Below are 21,908 nucleotides of genomic sequence, written 5' to 3'. Positions count from 1 at the left end.
GCAGTTATTGAGATTGAAATACCTGAACCGCTGGAGCTAGGTACTTAAATCATTCTAATTATAAAATAACTAATGCTGAAGATAAGGAGTCTAGACATACTTTCACTAGTCATGAGGGCAATGTTCTCACAGTCAGCTCATCAACCTCAGAGCAAGATTAATATAGCTGTAATTAATAACAATTCTGAAGAAGGCTGCGCTCCAGAGCAGTAGATCTACTGCTACCCTTAATGGCAATCACTTCCACTTTGAAGACGTAGCAATGATCAGGAGGACTAAAACTGGAAGTGATGAACCCTCTCCGCAAGCTTTGATCCATCTGTAAAAATGCTTACCGTTTCTCCTTCTCATACCTTCGAAAATATGTGAGCAGAGAAGCCATACCCACGGCTTTGCTTAGAGACCTAGTAATCCAAGTAATTTGAAATGAAATTACGCGAAAAACTCACGAAGATTCAAGGCAGTATGTGACGCTAAATTATCGTGGTACATAAAACCAAAAGTTCTCGGCCCATAATTAAGGCCTCCTTTTCGAATATCTTCACACTTCGATAACCAAAGAAAATTGTCAACACAACCTTGATTTTTAACCTGCTTTGACATAGTTTTTTCGGCCTCGGCTCACCTTTGCCACGATATTTGGCTGATTGGTTGTCTGTTTTCGGATCGTAAGCATAGATCCAAGACTCATCATCAGTAATAATACTTTGGAATCAATTGAGCTTTCAGTTCTCTTAGGCCTTCTCTTAGTTATAACCGAAGTCCTCTTCCAATATTCTGTAGGTTTCGGCACCAGAAATTTCATTGTACATAAAAAAGTAAATGAAACTTCTGTGTTGCATAATTTCACTCATGGTAGAAATCGCCCAATGCACTTTATGTACTTCAGAAAGACAGGCGTATACTAAACTCAAATGATTATTATGGTGTGATATCTAACACAGATTCCTCTGACAGTCATACCCACCTACAAAACAAATATTTCGACGAATGCGTTTTTGCGCGAAATTTAAATTAAATAGTCTTACTATTTTTTGCTTACAGTAGTATATATCTGGAAGTATTCTTTGTTCAAAGTTGGAATTTAAAAATCGTCCACGAAAGGTAACCTAGGATTTTGTTTATTTTCCCTAAGTTCTTTTAGATCCATATGTCGGTTGGTTTCTACGCAAGCTCGGCAGATTTATGTTTTGCTTAAAACGCTTCGTCGATATGCAAATAGTGTAATACAAATTCATATTTTTTGTTTTGTTTTTGCAATTTGCTTCTTGACATTATTGTATTTTGCCATTGTAATCTGATTGGGAATCCACTACAAAGTCATATCTAAGCAATCAAGTAAGGGCCGAGAAAGAATACTGTTATCTTAAACTTTTGTAAAATGTTATAACTTATTTTAGCTGAAATATATAATTCTAATGCACCTTTAATTCTAAAATTTGAAATTGAAAAGAATTTGATTAGTTATTGGTTTAGCTATTTGCCACAAAAATAAACTAGTTTTTTATGATTAAAAATTAAAAATAAGTTACTCTTAGTAACACAAAGTTCAATAAAAATTTCAACCAGCGATTAAATTTTCATGCACAACAACAAAAACCAAATGAAAACAAAATGCAATGAACAACTCACCCAAATTCTCGACTTGGCACGGCAGCACCAGGGTGTCGCCCACCACGGCGCGATATGTGTGGCCGCGCGAGAGAAAGTGCGGTTGCACACCCGACATGGATGACGTCTGCGAAGTGCTCATGGGGCGTGTGTTGGTGCCTGAAACATGGAAAACATAGGAAAATGTAGACATTTGCCAACAGGCACATACATATATATAGATGTATAAAAATAAATATATATATGTATGTATATATGCATATGAAAATTGGATGTATAGTGGATATAACAGTAATTTATTTTCGTTTGCAAACTTTCTATTCATTTAGTGTTGAATTTTTTATTATCTTGCGGTCCTCGGCGGCAACGTGCAACACCAAATTACGATTATCAAACCGAATGTGATGGCATAAAAAACAGAAAAACGCAGAGCAAATAGAAAACAAAAGGTGTTAAGTGCTTGCATTGGATTTGTTGTTGCGCACGCTCACTAACATCAAGTTTCGGAAAGACCTTTGCCTCTTTTTGCTGGCTAATTTCCACTACACTTTTCTATGCGACGCACACATTTTATTTTGTTGTTGCTAAATTCGTTTTTATTGCTAAAAAAGCGGCTGCTGCGAGCCAATTGTATTATTCCCGGCACGTGTGCGCCATAAAAATCATATTATTCACAGTTCGTGGAGCACACCTGCGATTTCTTAAAATTCCTTCGCAGTTTTTTGTACTGCTTTTTGTACTTCTAAATTTTTTTCTGTATTTTTCGCTTAATATTAAAAGTTTTTTTATTTTTTTAATGTTTCTCTTCGTGTATTAGCTCTCTCGTTTTATTTTGCTTTCGTAAAGCGCCGCTAGTGAAGCAGTTATTTCTGTGAAATTAGCCGATAACCTGCTTCTGTCACTGCCACACAAATAACTTCGCTGCACAACACTGACAGGCGCGCACAAATAGCGAAGGGAGCGGAAGCAGACGCCAGCTGCGAACTGGCAGCCGCTTTAACGTTGCGCTGGCAACGTCGGCACAAATCACACATCCACTTGCCACACACATGGTCATAAAATTTAAAAATATACTCAGAAATATCATATTTAGCCGAGAGCGATGAGCAGCAATGCAATGGGTTTGTTTGCACCAAACTTTCAGCGGAAACGGATGTGTGGAAAGTTTCGGAAAACAATTTTTTCAAATTCATTTTTTTTAGTTTGTATTGCAGCAAGTACGCCCTCAGTGTGCATCAATTTGTGCAGTTCGCTTGCATTTAGTTTTCAATTTGAAAAATTTTGTAGGAGATTTTTCGTTTTGCAAATTTTGAGGTTAGTGTCAATTTCAGCTACAATTTTGTTGCTTAATTTCACTGGAAAATAAATTTTAATCGATTTGGGCAATGATTAAGTCGATCCATCGACCGACACTGAATTTATACAAAAAAGATTTCAAAAACCTGACTTACACGCTTATAGCATTGACAGACGGCAGCGTTAAACCAGATTAATTGCATTTTTCGGGATTAATTCAGGAGTTACCACAGCTAACTCCGTTGCTGAATCCAAAAATAACTCTCAAAATTTTAGGGAGTTTGTGAGATTTTCGTTGGCAACATTGTTAAAAATGGCCAATTTTCATCTATAGTGAATGAAATACAAGCAACCCTGACAGCTGTTTATCAAATTCTCAATATAATATCAATAAAACTTCTATGTTATGATGCAGTTTTAAAAATAATGTGTTGATATGCCTTTGTAATAAAAAATGGTTTGGTAAAAATTGGTCGGCTAACAACCGTAATGTTTATCTTCTATCAATTTCCATTGAAAATATTATAAAAAGGACAATGAGCTGTTTATGAGAGTTTCAAACTCGCATAGCTGCCGTCTGTCACCTACAAATTTGGATCTGATTAAGTGCGCAGTTAATCCGGATTAACGCTGCCGTCTGTCAAGGCTATTACTTTTTTTATGCGTAGGGTTTGCGTTTTCGAGGATTATTAGATTTATTTCTAAAATAATGATTCGGATATTCGGTCGACACAATCGCCTAGTAGAGTTGATAAGTCGGCAACCATAGATCGATTTACGGACGCCATAAAATGCGCTTCTAAGGCGCTATTGCTGTCAAGGAGCAGCGTATTGCAGAACACCCGAATGAATTCGAATATCCTGCGCCCAGCCGCTTAATGGACGATTTTGCGGAAGGATCTTGGTTTAGCGGGATTAAAAAATCCAACTAATCCAAAAAGTGTGCGGTATCGTTGGGAATTGTAGAAGAGGCTTACGGTGATTCAGTTTTATCCAAAACACAATGCCACGAATGGTACAAAGCCAACCAAAGGTCGAGATATTTTCTTCAACTCATGAAAATACTGAAAAAGTGTGGGTTATGCTGCTGGAAAATCTTCAGGCAAGTATTAGAGTTGCCATATCTCACACAACATCTCTCGCGAGTCCATTCGAATAAATTTGGTGGATATTTTGGGTATGAAACACGTTATTGCTCGATTCGTCTCGATAAAGCTGAATTTTTTTCAAAAAGAGTACCATAAACAGGTCTCTTTGGACATGCTTGATCGTGCGAATTCCGATCTCACATTTATGGAGAGCATTATAACTGCCGATGAGACATGGGTTTATGAGTTTGACGTGCAAACCGGTCAACAGTCTTCGGAATGGAGGGAAAAAATTAACCGAAACCGAAAAAACTATGCCAAAGCCGCTCAAAAATCAAGCTAATGCTCATTGCTTTTTTTTTATTTTCGTGGTTTGGTGCAGCATGAATTTGTTCCGGAGGAACAGACGGTCTAAAATTCAATAAAGGACACGATGAAAAAACACCATCTCATCTAGCCACGATTGTGACCGAATTTAAAACCAAAAACGCAATGAATACCATCGATCAACCACCTATTCACCAGAGTTGGCTCCATGTGATTTTTTCTTGCTTCCCAAACTGAAATTGACGCTCCGTGGAACCCGTTTTCAGTCGATCGAAGAGGTAAAACAAAATACGCTGAAGGCCATCACAAATGTGCTTATGAAAGTGTTTCGAGGACTGGAAAAATCCCTATCTTAAGTGTATTACATCTGGTGGAGATAACTTGCAGGCGATAAAATAAATATTGATGAATAATTAAATATTTTGCGTTTTATTTACCATTTCCTGTTACTTTCATAATGTACTTATATCATATAATAGTCAGGAGGATTATCGATTATCCATAAAAGAATCTTGATCTCTCAAAAATTTTATGATTTTACTGAATGTTTCACCTTTAAATTTGAACATCAAATTCATGTATGAATTTCAAACAATATTTACATAACTACATACAATGAAATATATACGCTATTAACAGCATTATTTTCCACAGTTCAATCTACAACCCAAACATTGGCATTCATACGCCTCACTAATTTCCTTATGGCAACATTGAATGGATATGAATTTTATTGCACGAATAGTGGCCAAGCTGAGATCAATGGCAAAGGATAGGGAAACGGAATTACATAAAACGCAGACGAGCAGAGCAAAAGCCTGAATTTTATGGTTTGTAAATACTAACACATTCATAGCTATATATGTATGGGTGTATAAGAGTATGTAAGAGTACATTTGTATGAGAGTACATACATTTGTATGAGTGCATATATGTATGAGTATATATACAGTTATAAGGAAGCTTAAACACAGGCGAGCGTTCAAACAATAGAAGTTTTGCAGAAGAGGTGAAGCGTAAGTTTCTTCAACTGTTTGTTAGTTTGTGTATACAAACTCATTTATGGGCGGTTGGGGAATTGAAGCGATAAGCCCGGGAGCTGAGTGCTGCGAGGAAAATCAATAGATAGGACAATGTAGGCGTCATTCACGCTTGCTATGCGCCAGATATAAAATTATCGGCAGTTGCCAGCAATATATTTGTATATGTGAGTATTGATGTATGTGTGGCTTGTGTGTGTGTGTGCAAGAAAGCACGATTTCTTCGACTCAAAAGCAACAGTCTGCTTTTACACAATATATACATATACACCCACTGTTGTACACATAAATATGTATGCATGTATGTGTGTGTGTGTGTGTATGAAAGTATTTATGTACGTGTATGTGTTTGGGTGCGTCTGCCAAGCATAGCGAATGAATGAGCGACATTTTTATGCTAATTGAAAGCAATTCGTATGGAAACAAATTGCCATCGATATGCCAGTTCGCATACTAATACCGTGACATCGCATGAAAGCACACACACACACACACACAAACACATAGAACAGCACGTATTTGCATACACATAGAAACATGCGTACACACTTATATAAGCGCCACACAGCAAGTGACAAGTGCTCGGCTGTGAAGTGGCTGTGGTCATGTGTACTCGTCAGTTTGCTGCCCTGGTAACGGAAGTGGGTGGAAACGGAAACTCAGCGTTTAGCCATGAAGTGGTTATGCGATAATCATCTTTTTTTCTTCCCTCCTCGGCTAAATTGATACCAAACCGAGCTGTTAGTGACAAGTGCGAGCGCTATAGGTGTGGGTTTGCATTATAACGGTACATGGCCATAAAAGATAATCAAATCGCATACAAATTGCAGAGATTTGTATTGAACTTGATTGTGACATAAAGGACACGCGACGGTCAATGAAAAGCAAATGCATAAACAAACACTTATTAGCGTAAGAGCACACATACAGGCAGCTATTTGCATAAGTTTAAACTTTGCCTATATAATACATATACATATAATCATAGCAATTCATATACCAACATGGTATATACATAACAAGTTCTATGCAAAGTACAGGAGTATAGAAGACGGCACGTTTTAGTGCAAACGCTTAAAACACACACACATATACCCATATATACATTTCAAATATATCGCACATTTTTGTGTAGGCGCTGATAGTATGCAAATCTCTTGTATAAAGAGTTGACCGTAATCAAACGCAAGTTGCTAATAAATGCAAATAGGAATGATTCTGCTCTAAAGATTACAAATTTTTAATACTCCTGCCATTAATGGCATGGAATTCTCGACGTTTGGCGACTTAACGTGGCATTATACAATTTAGCATTTATTTGAAAAGTCTGAATATTATTAAAACGCCAGCGCATTCCTTTCTACTTCCTTTACTTTTCTCTGTTAGCTTCGCAGAACTTTTTTTTCATTTCCAACCAAATGTAGGTGCCAAGATTAAGAAGAAGCGCATCTTAATAGCAAGTAGTTTATTTCATAGCTAATATAAAGGTTGATCCATCCATTGAGTTAAATTTTTTATGACTCGTTCGAGCATTTCGATTGGTAACTGGAGAATAACACGCGCAAAATCTGAATCGAAATCAATAAATCCATTGATTGATGCAATATGTAGCAGATGGCTAAGGAGCTTCAATATCAAGCTCACGCATTAAAAAGTCGGTTATCATGGTGCGATAACGGTCGCCATTGACGGTAATGTTCTCACCGGCATCATTTTTGAAGTAATATCTCTCCAGATTTCTCCTCGTCTCAAATGCGGCAATGTTTCCTTGTTTACAATACCCATTGGGCTAGAAATGGGTCCCATCGATAAACAAAATATCACCGAAAATGTTGGATGTTCTTGGAACTTTTCAACAGATATCGACGTAAAATGCACTAAGTCGTTCCATACGTCTGCTCCAGTTGCTGTGAACGGCGCCGAATCGACTCTTCACGGCCTTCGTGTACATTCTCAGCCACGGCTGTTATATGATCTATTCGGTTCAATATTTTTCAATAATGAATGCTGGGTCTCAGCTTGGGTGATGATGTTGCGAATAGTACGCTCAGTAGGCCGGTTATGTTGACCATGGGGCAAAGCGCGCGAAACCCATTCTTTACGGAAAGTGAAATTTCGTAATAAATTTGAACGATTTTTAAGCGTTGCTCAGGCATAAGTCTCTCCATGATGAAATGCCAAACAGTAATGAACAAAAATAACATGACAGCTTGACATAACTCACGCGTCATCTGTCAAAATTAATGAAAAAATTAACTCTACTTGAATGACCCCTTATATCAATAAAGGGTTTGTCGGGAAAGTAATAGGACTGATTTTCTTCCGCTGTGACTGTACTTCGAAGCGTGCGCGCACCGACTGGATTCGGTAGAGGGCGTTCATAGCTAAGGAACGAGTCCCTGTTCAGTTGTCTCCGAACACCTGGAGACTCAGGACAAAAATTATTGCGCGACGTGTTTCTGTGAGTGGTGTAAACCGAAAATGCAGCGTTCTGAGTGAAACTCGGTAAATCTGCGACAGAAACGTATGACCAAGCAAGTTTACCCAGATGTTGCTTTAGCAAGAAGTGGTGTGTTTCAATGGCACTGGGCCTATTTGGAGTGCCAGGAAGAGGTCGCTGATGACCGTGCTGGGAGACCTGCGACTTCGAAAAACACCGATAATGTGACGCGTGTGCGCAAAGTTTTGAACTCAGGCAGCTTGGAAATCGCGCTGGCAGCGCTGCATCGACGCACAAGGAGCCTATTTTGAAATTTTTTTAAATCGACTCAATCCTATTGCCTTCCGGACAATCCCCGTATATATTAGATATTAAGGAAGTCTTTAATTGCTTACTTAGCCCGTTATCATGGTATGCATGGCACTTCCATAGGACATATTGCCGGCTTTTTACAGGTCTTACTAAGGTTGACACGGTAGCGTAATTCCATGCTCGACAATCGCTCTTTATGTTTGTATTTTTCTAGCTACTTAGTTAGCTTAGCTTAGGTTATGTAAATAAGTTCAGTTTTCGTGAGGCGAGGGATAATTCCACTTGGACATCTTTAGCAGAACTCTTGAATATGGATCCGAAAGACCGTCGCTTATCGACAACACGCCTAACGCCTGCCAGGAAATTATTAAAACTGCCAATATCAATTCCAGCCAATTCGCTGGGTTCGAAAAATATATTGCAGCCGAGACGCTCAACCATAGTCTGGCGAGAGCTGAACAGTTGAGGAACAAGTTTCTAGTTGTTTTCACTTCATTCTGTTCATTGCAACTTTGACAAGTTGCGTTCTGCAAAATCTGAGTGATTGCTAATGGGACAGTCTTTCATTGCGGCCAACTGGACCTCGTTAAGAGCCGTCAGTTTAGTGGATTTTTTACGTTCCAATACTCAAAACCACAAGTCAGTTTAGTGGATTTTTTACGTTCCATTTCTCAAACCCAAAAGTACGGATTGCTGACCAATACTTGCTGAGTTCGCGCGAAGTCTATAGAACTAGCACCGGAATGCACGAAGACAGGAGAAGCACTGCTCGTTGCCATCGTAGTGAAATTTGGTAAGGATGCCATTTCTCGCTTCTCCTTTTAAACTAGTCGGACTTCTAAGTGACTTTGGTTTGAAAATAATACAAATCTTTGAAATTTGTTCTTTTCCTAATGCACAATTGAGAGCTAATTTTAGATTTTCATTGCTGATGAACAATCTCAACATTTTCTCCTTGACTCCTTCGCTTTTGTGAGAAATATTGCGTACTCTTAGATATCTTAGTATCCAGGTTAAGTTGAAAGACACACTTCTAGTCTTTCATGTGTGGAAAACGGAATCGGTATGAGCTGCCCCTAGGAGATATAGGTTTGATATCTGATATATAATTGTCTCAGTGTGATCTATTTTCCAAGCACCTCTGAATAGTGATAGCCAATAACGAGAGGACCACTAAGTCAAAGGCATAACTTTTTTTGAAGAATATTCAGTTTGTGGTTCCAGCCGTTTTTCTGAACTATATATAATTCACCTAATGCGCTGCCATTTCATTCCAATATAAAATTTCATTCCCAAGTTCGAAACGCATCTACGATTGGTTGCACGATCCTTAGAAAACGAATAATCAAGATTCTCTCCATCAAAGCCTATGAATGATTGAAATAAGTAAACAAATATTTACTGCTAATTTCGGTTGAGTGCGATGATGTCTTCACTGTGTCACTTCGGATTTAGGAAAGTGCACTCACAAATTCCATAACTTTCGGATCTTACTTCCCACACTTACTCTGCTCCCCTAACATTTGAATCGTACTCATGCTTTGAGTCCGACAATTTATTAAATTTTCCCTCTCTATCTCTAATATTCATTCTGTACCACTCTCTCTCTCTCTCTCTTTGTACTCTATTGAATTCAGATACTAAATTTTGTTATGGAATTTTTTGAGAATACCAAAAAAGGCCAACAAATTGAAAGCCGAAGCAAGTTTTCGTACAGATAACAATGACATCTTAATGGCAACTGCAGTCAATAGCGAAGTCTTCACAGCTTCAAGGTCCTTTTTTGCCGCAACTTCCAGCCGTTTTCTTATCTTTGCCACGCGAGTATTTTCAATTAAATTACGCATAAATTTTGAATGACAATGTGTTGTTGGAGGAACACAGGAAAGATGCCAACAACCGAAAGCTTTACAGATTTATACGCCAGACAGGAGCGTAACTGTAAATACGTACGACGCAGAGTGGTAATGTCAAGTGAGTTACGTTGTAAGCCTAAATTCGCAAATGGCTGTGGACAGTAAAACAAGATTTCTTGAATAAATAACACTTCAATTTGCGACACAAACCAAAAGAGATCCAAAATAAACACGAAAAGTGCTTTAAAAACGAGAGCCACGACACAAGGACGAAGTGAACACGAGCAGATATAACAATTGCGGTGGGAGTTGAAGTGAAACAAATTAAAGTGAGGCTAAAGTATTAGACAGGCAGCCACTAACGGTATTGCAAGCACGTTAACTAAACCAAATTCACTAAAATGAAAAAAAAAAATAAGGAATGCAAAAAGCAGCAAAAACAATAACAAAATATCACAATGAAATTCATGCAACTTGAACTTGAGCAGAACTGCTTTGATGTGGGCTGAATGAAAAGGAAATGCGATTAGGATAAAAGGATTTGCTTTGATCATCTTAAAACAATATATGAAATTAAAAGATAGCCTTGCGGAGAAGCAAATAATGTACGAATAATGCATTATTCAATAGTTGAATGAATAAATAAGTGGATTTGTGTGCTGGCAAGGCAAAAGGCCTGCAAGGATTGTTGCTTTTCGTTTCATTTTTATATCTTCAATAGGAAAATGCTGTGGATACTGGAAGGTCGAATCGACAACTTTCGACAACATTTGTCGAAATAATTTTATTCTAGTCAAAATAATCCTTCGTGTTTACTAGTTTATCTTTCTTAAGTACATATAAGGGCTTTCGGCGATTTTTACGATGAGTGAAATAATTGACCAAAGAAGCTCTATTAAATTATGTATGTGGAATCAAATTTCTGACAAGTCACTGATAGCGTTGCAGCCACTTTTCATCAGTTATTTGTCTCCTCACACTTATTTTTTAAGCCACCAAATAATTAATGGACTATGTTTGCTATTATATCACTTTTAGAAACCAAGCATAGACATTTTATTAAGGGCTTTTATGTTTTGAAAGTCAGCTCTTCCTAAGAATAAAAATGGATGAGAAAGTCTTGCTATTGCTTGGCACCTGGTTGTTTGAATACGCGTCAAAGATGGATCCTAACAAAGAGAGAAAACCAATTGTCGAAAATATCGATAAAATAATGGAAATCGTTTATACCGATTGTCATCTAAGCAATATTTTCATTGTCTAGGAGCTAAACGTTTTGAACCATTATGTAGTGCTGAATATAACACGAAGCTCGATGGATGGGTGTCACACCAGTTAACGTAAAAAAATACCTTAGGATCGAATTTCCATCTGCAAATTACTACAAATTCGATACGTTTCTGAAACATCTGTTTACTGGTGATGCAAGGTGGGTCATTTATGACAACATCAAGCAAGAAAGGTCGTAGTCGAACCGGTTTGCTATGTATTTGGTGGGATTGGTGGAAAATCATTTAGTGTGAGGTGCTCTTATACGACCACACTCTTAATTCAGGTCTGCACTGTCAACAATTAGACCATCTGAAGCTAGAAATCGCTGAGAAGCAGCCAGCTTTGGTCAAAAGCAGGTAGGTGTGTTCCGTGAGTACAACGTCAGGCCATACACATCGATGCTGACACACCATTAACTTCGAAAGCTTTGAAGAGAGGTCTAATTTGTAGCATAGTTCGGGACCTGGTACCAAGTAATTAGTACTTGTTTCTGTTTATGGTGAATGATATTGTTGCCGAAAGTTATCTTAGTTTACTTTAGCAGTTTTATTTACTCAAAACGTTTATTTAAAAACAAAAGTAGTTAACAGTGCTGAGGAAGAAATTTCTTCGGATCTGGTATCAGGTTCGTTAGGTTCGGTCGTAGGGTTGATACACAATCTAAGGATTTCTTATGTACAAAGGACTATGGTTCTTTATGTCATATCGATTAATTGTTTCGAGCTTACCACAAATTTTAAAAGACGGTTAATCCTAGCTATTTCTCAAAGATTCCCAACAGCTTGTCTACCGTGATATTTCAATCTCAGTCATTCAAAAGCCGGGCAATAGAAAATAAAATGACAAGATGATTATACATTATAATCCTCCATAAAGCTTTGGCAAAGAGCCTGCACCAGATGTGAACCTATTGAACGGATTCCAGTCAGAACACTACAATTGTGGCAATATTGTATTTGTTTAGAGTAATTAGTTCAGAGAACAACTAATTCTGATCGTTGACCAGCATTAGCTGAGCTCACTGGAGGTCCGGAGGCTATCGCTAGAATGCAAGACATCGGAAAGCCGTATCGCTTCCAATCGGATAAAATGGCGAGCTCACCGGCGTTTCAGTTTGCAGCAACCGGTGTAACCAGGCACCCATATAAATAAGTCTAATATGGAAAAACTCGAAGTTTTTGACAATGAGATCACGCACTCCTCAACAAGATTTGAGCGCACAGTCAGCACGCTCAAAGCCAGTCTAACCGCTAGGCTATTAGGTTTTCTGAGCACCCTCCAGCAAATAACGACCCATACAGTAAAATTTCCTTCTAAATTAATGAATTTAGAATTAAACTCACTTGGAATTTGAAAATAAATGAGATACAATACTCGTTAGCGTTTAAAATTTATCACATTCTTACTCCATGAAAAAGGATTTCGAAATTCTTTTCACGCTTTTACACATTTTATCGCCTAAGCGCTGCCGTGTGCTTGCAAACTCAGAATGGAACTGCGCTAAGCCAAATACCTGTAATGGTCGCTATGCGTCATTTTATTACCGCAATGAGATAACGGAAATACTTGAATCGCAGCTTAGAGAAATGCGCAAAACTACATTTCACCGAAGAAACGATATGAAAATAAGAAAATGAAAATAAAATGAGAGAAAGAAAAGAAATGAAAAAAAATTAGTAATAAGAAAAGGCAAAGAAATAAAAGAAAATAAGAAGAAGCAAGTGAGTGAAAATAAGAAATGGAATTAAAATAAAGTAGACTGAAGTTAAGCGAACGAATGACGAGCACACCAAGGCGCACACACGAATGCAAGTAACCCTCTCCGGACTTTAGCATTCAAGCGCCAACAGCTCCGCAGGTGCACAATCTAATTGCACTGTACCTGCTTTCTTATCTTCTACGCCCTGCTTGCCCTCGCCTTCGCCATTCATTGCTGCGCCATTATGGTCATTCGTGTCAAATTCAACGTACAAATGATAAAAATGCATCGGTAATAAAATAAAATATAGGCGAGTGAGTACGAAAGGCAAGTAGGTGAAGGAGCGGCTTCTTGCGGAGAGCTGTCAAAAAAAAAACAACAAAAAAAAAAAAAAACAAAAATAAACGAAGTACAACGAAAGCTACGGAAATAAAAGCAAAACAAACTAATATCAGTTGGAATAAAAATGCGGAAAAAAAAACAACTTTCATTTTACCGTTATAAAATGATGATCTGTGAAAATGTCTTTTCACGCTTGTTGGACATAAAGGAGCTCCAATGAAAATTTATTTAGTTTTTATTTCAGTTTCTTCCACCCCACTGATAAGTAAGCAAAATATAAGGAGAAGCATTGAAGAGGGACAACAACAACAGCAACAATGCAACAGCAGCAGAAATGGTCAAAATGGCGCAAATTCATGAAAGCTGCATGTGCAACTTGTAAGAATTGTCCAAGCGTGCCATGAGCGCTGAGCAGCAAAGGAAGTGCAACGCCAACGCGCCACAACCGAGTACAGCAACAACTAGCATGGCCGTGTGGTGTGGCGCAATAGTTGAAATACAGCAAAACAGCATGAATTACACTGTCAGTGGCAGCGACTTGCGTGAAGTCTATCTTCCGGCGCTGCAGGTACAAGGACTCGCACTAGCAACAACAACAAGTAACTGCTGTTTGTGCGCTATGCTCGGTTGGCTTTGTCATTGTCTTTCCGCCACTTTGTTGTTGTAAACGTGGTTGTTGTTCTTATAAATGTTGTTGTAACTGTTGTTGTTGTTGTTATTGTTAAAACTGTTGTTGTTGCTATTTTTGTCACCGTTGTTCTTCATAGTTTTTGTTGTTGTTGCTATTGTTGTGCTCGTTCTTATAACTATTGTTGTTGTTGTTATTATTACATCATAGTTGCTGACGTTAGCGCTTCAGTTTTTATTGTTGCAACAACACACACACACCAGCGCCATTCTATAACTTGTTTATTTCCCTGTAAAAATTTAAAAGTTAAGTGCCACACTATACATACAAACATACACAGGCTGTATATATGTATGTGTGTGCGTGCGTTAATAAAAATTGTCTTTCTACTGGTCACGCCCAAAGCGGATGCGCCCCGCTGCACTTATTTGCTGCTTCGCCGCATGTGAAAATGCACAAAAGGTCGGTCAGAAATTGCACTGTGTCCGTCCGTCCGTCCGCCTGTTCGTGGTAAACTTTCCACAGGGAAAACTTTTATCAAGCGCATTGTTATTGCCTTGCCGCTGGGCAGTTTGGCCTGCAACAGCGACCCTTGTTGTATTGTATTGTTGCTATGTGTGTTGTTGTTGTTGTTGTGGTGGCGAAGGCGTGGAAATTGCTGTTATAAGTTGTGTTGCTGCAACTGACAATCTTGGCTAATAAGCTATGCCAGGTTGGCCATTTACTAGAGAAATCAAAGTGCCAGAATGCGGAGAAGAAGCAGCAAAAGCAAGAAAACTAGAAGAAGTAGAAGTGAAAGAATCATTATAAACCGTAATCATAAAGTCGCTGTGCAAAAGTTAACTGCGGATGTAGAATTTGCCATCAAATGCAGTTGGAAGCGATAAAAATGTGAAATAATGGGCAATCGTGCACTTTAGCGGGACTTTGGTTCGAGTGATTGCGGCAAATCGGAAATCGATAAGCGCGTTATCAATGAGCTTATTGTGCGTTTAGCACTGCTATTGGTGTTTATAGTGAGCGAGTGGGTAGATTGTTGGTAATTATATTAAAATATAGTATGTTGAGGCTTTCATAAGAAGAATATTTAGAAATTTTCTGACTGAAGATAGAGAAATCACATTAAAAAGAAAGCTGTGGAGTCCACAACCCAATAACTAACATAAAAGGATTTAGAAATTCGGAAATCAGGTTGATTCCGTGGAAATTTTATGAGAGGAAGGTATGAAACCTATTTCTGTAAAGTAGTTATTACGTATTTAGAAGATTGACGAGAGGGACGAACCCGTACTACCGAACTTGTTATTTTGAAAAAAGGCTCTTACAGCGCAGGAGACCAAAGTACGTTTGAATTTCTTCAACGATATGAACTACAAGTTTCTTCAATTAGCTACTTAACTTATATAAGACTATTTCCGCCTCAAAATCCATTGTATTCGTAAAGGGGTAGTTTTCCGAATCGATTAAATGAGACAGCTAAAGCTGTCAGAAGAAACTTACCATTAAAGTAGCCACTAGGCTCGATTCGGAGATTTTAACTTAAACTGCGGGGGAAGAAATTTTGCACTTTGGAGTCTGATACTAGATTAGGTTAGATTAGGTTCGATCGTAGGGTTGATCCAAAATCGATGGATTTCACTTCAACAAAGAACGATGGATCAAAGCCAGTCTAGCCGCTCGGTTACCAAAGTGAACGCACTCCTCTCCGAAGAAAGCTTCAGTTCCTAGCAAAACATCTACCGCTACCATGCTGTTAACCTGAAACTAGAGGTGATGAAGAGCTCCCGACTTTGTATTCTATCGTCCCTCTTAACTTCGATTCATACGTGGTAAAGCTCATTGCACCTATTTTTCAAAGGTTTCGCCTACAAATCGCTCGTGGGTGTGTGAGCAGAGAAGAAACCATCAGGAGAAGGTTCCGTGATGTGGTGATCTAAATAGTCAGGAATGTAATCGAAGTATAGTTAAATTTCAGTGCAGTTTTGGGATCCTCATATGCTCAGCTTTCCTAAGTGTAATAGTAGCCTTCGCCCAAAGTACCTGTCAGCTATGTCTACAAGCCCACGTTTGCACTGCTGTCGATGAGGGCCGCTCTTTGAAAATACTGGTTTTCTGAGTGCCCTCCACCAAATAACGACCGCGTAAAACACTATTTGCTTAACTATAGTTTCATGAAGCCGGATATTTTTGGTGAGAGGAACGATACTAAACATTATAAAAATTTCTAAAGCAAAAAAAATTAGTCGTCGCGATTCGACGAATTTGCTTAGTTTGATTAAAAGGTAGAAAGGAAGCCTCCGAAAGCATTAGAAAAAATCTAAAAAGAGCCTTTGGGTATCAATGACATCAAAAACTAGCCATCTATCGGTTGAATACCGAAAACACTGTAGTTCACTATTAAGTTCGCTATATCTTCGTATAAAAGTATTTTATTTTCCAATTTTCTAATTCTGCTGTTTATCCTCCTTGACACTTCTTGCAAAATTCGCTATTTTCGCAGTTTTCAATGCAACCATCAACACAATCTTCACAGAATGGAAACCAAAATAAAAGTCGATTGTCAAAGTAGCTGTGGCACAGCGCCCATTAATGCAATACTCGCAGCTGAAATTTGCACCTGAAATTGGGGAAAAAAGATAGCGGCAGCCAAATAACCAAACAGCCAGCGAGCAACTAAGTGCAAGGCAAAGCAATTTGGTTAAAATGTGCACAAGAGGCACTCTGATGGGCGGTGAAGCGGAGAACCCCAGCAGGAAGTTCGCGACTAACGAACTGATAGTGAATATTTAGTGTGCTAAAATAAGCAGCTATATGAAGTCAGTGGTATTTGGTCGTTTTAAAGTTCCCTCATAATTTCAACGCCTTCATGTTCTTTTTCAACCTGATGAAATAGTTGATATTACTACTTTCTGTGAGATATTTAATTTTTAAAAATTTGGTATTTGTTACTGCATTAGCTTAAAGTGAAAAATCGTCGAAAACTTCAAATACATCCGAATACTCAAATCACCAGTTTCCCATTTACAAATGGCCCCCAAGTAACTTGTATGAGAAAGACTATGATTTTTGAAGGATCCTCTGTTGTCTTCTTATATGGAATATAGATATTGTGAAAGCTACTGGACTTTTGTTACGTCTCCATCTAGTCGTCGATCAATAGCATCTGCGATAAATTAATGAGCAACTTTTGCCTATGGAAGATTATTTTCAAGTTAATTGAAATATCTGTGTTCGCTGTCTTTTTGGGATATGAAAACCCTTCCTTTTTATAATAAAAACCAGTAAGACTGGAAAGTAGTTGGCTAATATCCACCGTTTAACCATCCTCTAGGGTGCCGACTGATAATAAATACCACAGTATCACGACGAAGACAGAGACGGGCTGGTAACAGTTCGCCCCGGTTGTAGTTGTAGGAGCTAGATACACTCCGCATTGAGTTGGGGTGTCTTATTATGGTTGCAAGTACAGAAAAGGCTGCATCTAGGTATCGTATAACCTGTACTGAGGTTCAACCAAGCTGATAGTCCCAAATAGCCCGAGCTTAGAGATATCTAGCGCCCTCCGTATTGAGATAGCTTTACTTGCGTAGCGGGGATTATGTGCAAGCGGTATTTTTAAAAAGCAGGAGGGAACAAGTTGTTACGGCAAGAGAGCAGCGTTTTGTAACGAAGTCGGAAACAACCAGCACAAAGACACAAGCGTAGTTTAGTCTAGGCGCAAGAGTTGTCACTGACAAGGAGGTTGTATTTAAACCTAACTCTAGAAGACAACAACGACAGCGGTAGTCAAAATCAAACATTGTAGTCAAAGTATACCTATTAGGCAAAGAGGTGAGGGAGATGCCGGAAATGCTGCTGCTAGTAGAGCGTCTGTCACGGAAGGGCCTATTTCAAAAGTCGATGACCTAGTGAAGGCAAGATTAGCAGGGAAGCGTCCTGTTGAGAAGGTTGCAGCTGCAACCGCTAACCAATGAGGAGCTTACAAAAGAGCTATAATGATCCATTGATTGCACTAGAGGCATTCTACCTGATTTGAAGCTTGAACCGTTAAAAGGCAAAGGTCAGCTGTAGAGGCAAAATCATTTGCTATGTGACCTGGCACCGAAATTCAAAATTCAAGATCCTTTCGACAAAAAATTAGTAAGTGGGACCGCCGGAAAAATTTTTAAATATTTCATAATGAATTATGAGTTCGAAATACCCGTATATAGTAATATCTGACGACAACAACAACACAATAGCACTTTTCAATTTCTTCGTGGATATTTAATTTTTGTATCACCGAATCCCTTTTTATGCTGCAACGGAATCAGTTTTGCGCAAAATTAAGAAATTCTTCTTGAGACCATTTGATCTCTTGATCTTCCAATATTCCTACTGCCTTCTTACACGTTAATATGAAATGTGTGTGCATATGTATGTATATTGAGTGTTGTTGTTGCAACTGTTGATGTGCAGCAAAATGGTGCATGGAGATTTGCTATGCAAATAATGATATGCAAATGATATGTGCATAAGAATGCGTCGGTGTGAAAATCCAACAGCCAAAAAGGAAGTGAATGCACTGAAAAACATACACACACGCACACACAGAAACGCACATCCAAGTGCCACACTTGGCAGCTCAGCACAAATTCACACCAAAACGGATGAGCTTGATGGCACAAGAGCCACACAAAACGAACAAAAAACGAGCAAATAATGGCATATGTAGAAATAACGGTGCTTGTAGTGGTAAAAATGCACATGCATGCACACACACAAGCACCTGAGTGCACTGCAATGCTTCAAGTAGCGGCGGCGATGAATAAAACAGTTGGAGAGTGGAAGCAGAGCCGAAGTTGGCGGAGCAGAAGGAGCGAAAAGCAAAAGTGTAAGTGCAAGTGTACTTGGAATATTTCGGTATTTTGGCAAATCCATTGAGGGTTACAGATGAATAGATTGTCTATCGACAGGCAGCAGTGACAGGCGACATAAGCCAAATACATGTCAATGGCAGTGGTGGCACAACGCAATCTGTACAAGCTGCCAAGCGCTCGATATTGAAATGAGCAAAGGAAGCAGCCGAACGCTGAGCGCAACGAAAGCGTTAGCGGATCTTACCAAGCGCTGGAGCGGCGCGGCGGAGTGCGGTGTGGCGTCGAGGTGGCGATTGGCAGGAAATTGCTGATAGCAAGAGCTGATTTTCGAAAGTTTCATAGCAAGGTGCGCATACGTACAGCTATATATGTGAATATATGTGTGTGTGCTTTGAAGAACACACCTTCCGTGTACGGAAAGTAGTTTGTGCATTTATTTGCATATGAACATATTTGAGAATGAAATCTATTGCTGCAAGCGACCGGATATTTGCACGTAAAGAAAAATCTATTTGCATTTTCGGTGTGAAAACTAAAAACTATTTGTACACAGAGTTGCACAGATATGCACACAGACTTGTGCAAAACAAACGAGCGTAGAAAATTTCTGAGTCTAGCATGCTTTTGTGTTTATTAGGGTGGTACTTAAGTCTGGTAGAGAAAATTTTATAACAGAATTCTGCAACTTTCATTGTTGCATAGAGACTGATATAGCAGTGTAGAGAGGCTATGTGTATGTCTCACTTAAGTCGTAGGATTAATAAATTCTAGTAAGCAGTGAAGATCGTTCAGGACGTCTTCTGAATTTTGACCCCTAAAAAGATCTTTATTCTGACTCGGTCAGTTTGTATTGCACCTATAAGCAATAGCAGTCTGATCTGAACAATTTCTTCGGAGTTTATCACGATGTTTCGGGCAATGATTCTTGCGAAATTTCGAGAAGATAACTCGTGAAAGCAAAAAGTTTTCCATACAAGGACTTGATTTCGATCGTTTAGTTTGTATGGCGCTATATGCTAAAGTGATGCGATATCGGGGGTTCCGGCAAATGTGCAGCTTTCAGGTACTTAGTTTCCTCAGAGCTCTCGCATTTCCAAATATTCATAACGATATGTTCAATATTCTTTTTTTTATAGTGTCGGCTATCTTAATCTGTTAAAGTTTACTGTCATCCAGAATTAATTAGCAGGTTTGTCCGTGTGAAAAGCTATATCTAAGTGTATCTTTGAATGGTTTTCTTCTTTTTATTGGCGAATATGAGCTCTCGAGGTTAATCCTCAGAGCTCTCGCATTGGCAAATATTCATAAACGATGTGTTCAATATTTTATTTTTATTGAGTCAGCTATCTTAATCTGTTAAAGTTTACTGTCATCCAGAATTAATGTGTGGGTTTGTCAGTGTTTTCGCTCATAAGAGTATCTCTTGAACGTTCTTCTTCTTCTTTATAGGCGTCGAAAAACGTTTACGCGGTTATAAGGAGGAGTCATGTGTAGAAGTTAAGAGTGAGGGCGAACCCCATTCACGTGGAACCCACAGGGTTGTGCCTTGGGTTTGAGACCCTCCACGTAAAAAACGCCTTCAATGAAAGGAATAAAATAGCCTTGGAGAGAGATCCCCTTTTTGGTTCTCTTAACCGAGGCTGTTGTGTCCTCCTGAGCGTTCACTCAATCGAAAGCCCGTTCATTTGCGTTCGGAACGAAATTTGGCGAAAATTTGCGAGCGAATAGTTTCCAAAAAAGATTAGTAGACATTTGTTTTTTTTTTTAACTTTGTCGCATGATGCTTAATTTTATTATTTTCCTTTCAAAATAACAAAACGTATCTCAGTCAAACAGCTATATTTTCGAACCACTTGCCCGACTCGAGCATTTTTTAGGTTAGGTCTAACTACAAAACATAGAGATCTTATTAAAGTAGCGCCCCTCATGTATGTGATGTCATTTAAATCCTGGTATATTTAATTTCTTATTCATAAAAATACAGTCCTGCTAACTAAAAACTTTGAAAGACTACCCTAATGAGCATACATGTATTTTCCGCGCCCACGTCTCTAGATGTCTTCACCCAAACCCTGGGTGCCGCACAGCCAAGATGAATGTGGCGCAAAGCAAATAAATGGTTTTACGATTGTGCAACTTTCGTCAGTTCGGCCAACTGCAGCTGCGCTCGAAAGTAAATTTTAATAAATGTACTAATACACTCCGTACGAATGCAAGTGGTACGACGTTGGCAGCTGCAGGATAGCTTCCCTACTTCAGTGCATTGCTAACTGTATACACTGACTTGGTATCGGTTGGTCGGCTGTATGGCCTTGAGAATACGTCAGACAAAGGTACATACGAAAATGTGAATTGAGAAATTGTAGAGCATGCAAAACGAGGAACAGATTTGATGAGTGCTGTGTAGATTTTGATGGAAGAACGCTTGCTTACCCCCACACTCCCCACAAAAGATAATAGAAAAGCAGCGATTGTACTTTCAAATACAAACAAACTTCAGTGAAGTGTTTTGTGTATGTGTGAGTGTATATATGTATGTGTAGTAGTAGCGGTTGAGCTGTGGCAGCAGGAAATGCATATGTTACGCTCTCTCTAGTGCGAATATTTAAGGAAAACAAAGGCATGTGTGCTTGAAACTGGGCTCTTTCTACTTTTTGTTACTTTTTATATTTTTGTTTTTGTATTTTGAAGAGGTACACACTTTTGCTGAGGTCTACCGAAGTTATCATTAGTTAAAACAATAGATCAACTGAGAACTGCAAATTTGCATATTATTTTTAAAATTTTCTAGAAAAGCAGATATGGGCACGCAAGTTCTCTTTTTCTAACATTTAAGCTCCACTTACAACTTTTGTTAGTTTTTCGTTGGTTACATTTACTAGTTTCGTGATTTTGCAACGATTTTTATAAAATGCGATATTTTTGTACCATTATGAATGAACTAAAACACATCTTTATATGGAAATGAAACATTGTATGGCAACAATGCACTGGTCTTGTGGAACAATGGTTGCTTCAACACATGAAACTACGAATTCTTGGCCAAAATAAAACGAGAAATGCAACTCGACAGCTAGCTGGAAGTTCTACAACACGTTGATACCTAACGGACATGCCATAAATATACACGACTACGAG

The 21,908-nt window shown here is 38.6% G+C and overlaps 1 protein-coding gene across 1 annotated transcript in view; it reads right to left on the bottom strand.

Annotated features, from left to right (window-relative positions):
- The window catches only part of LOC126751672 (hemicentin-2), a 268,902-nt gene that overhangs the window by 58,959 nt on the left and 188,035 nt on the right, over positions 1-21,908 (bottom strand). The window contains exon 3 of the mRNA XM_050462126.1: positions 1,633-1,770. Within this exon, the coding sequence (XP_050318083.1) occupies positions 1,633-1,770 (138 nt within the window). The remainder of the gene's footprint in view (positions 1-1,632; positions 1,771-21,908) is intronic.

The sequence above is a fragment of the Bactrocera neohumeralis genome, chromosome 2, assembly GCF_024586455.1.
Source record: "Bactrocera neohumeralis isolate Rockhampton chromosome 2, APGP_CSIRO_Bneo_wtdbg2-racon-allhic-juicebox.fasta_v2, whole genome shotgun sequence".
In the NCBI taxonomy this organism is placed as follows: domain Eukaryota; kingdom Metazoa; phylum Arthropoda; class Insecta; order Diptera; family Tephritidae; genus Bactrocera; species Bactrocera neohumeralis.
The sequence above is the reverse complement of the archived record's forward strand: the minus strand, read 5'-3'. Positions and strand labels throughout refer to the sequence as shown.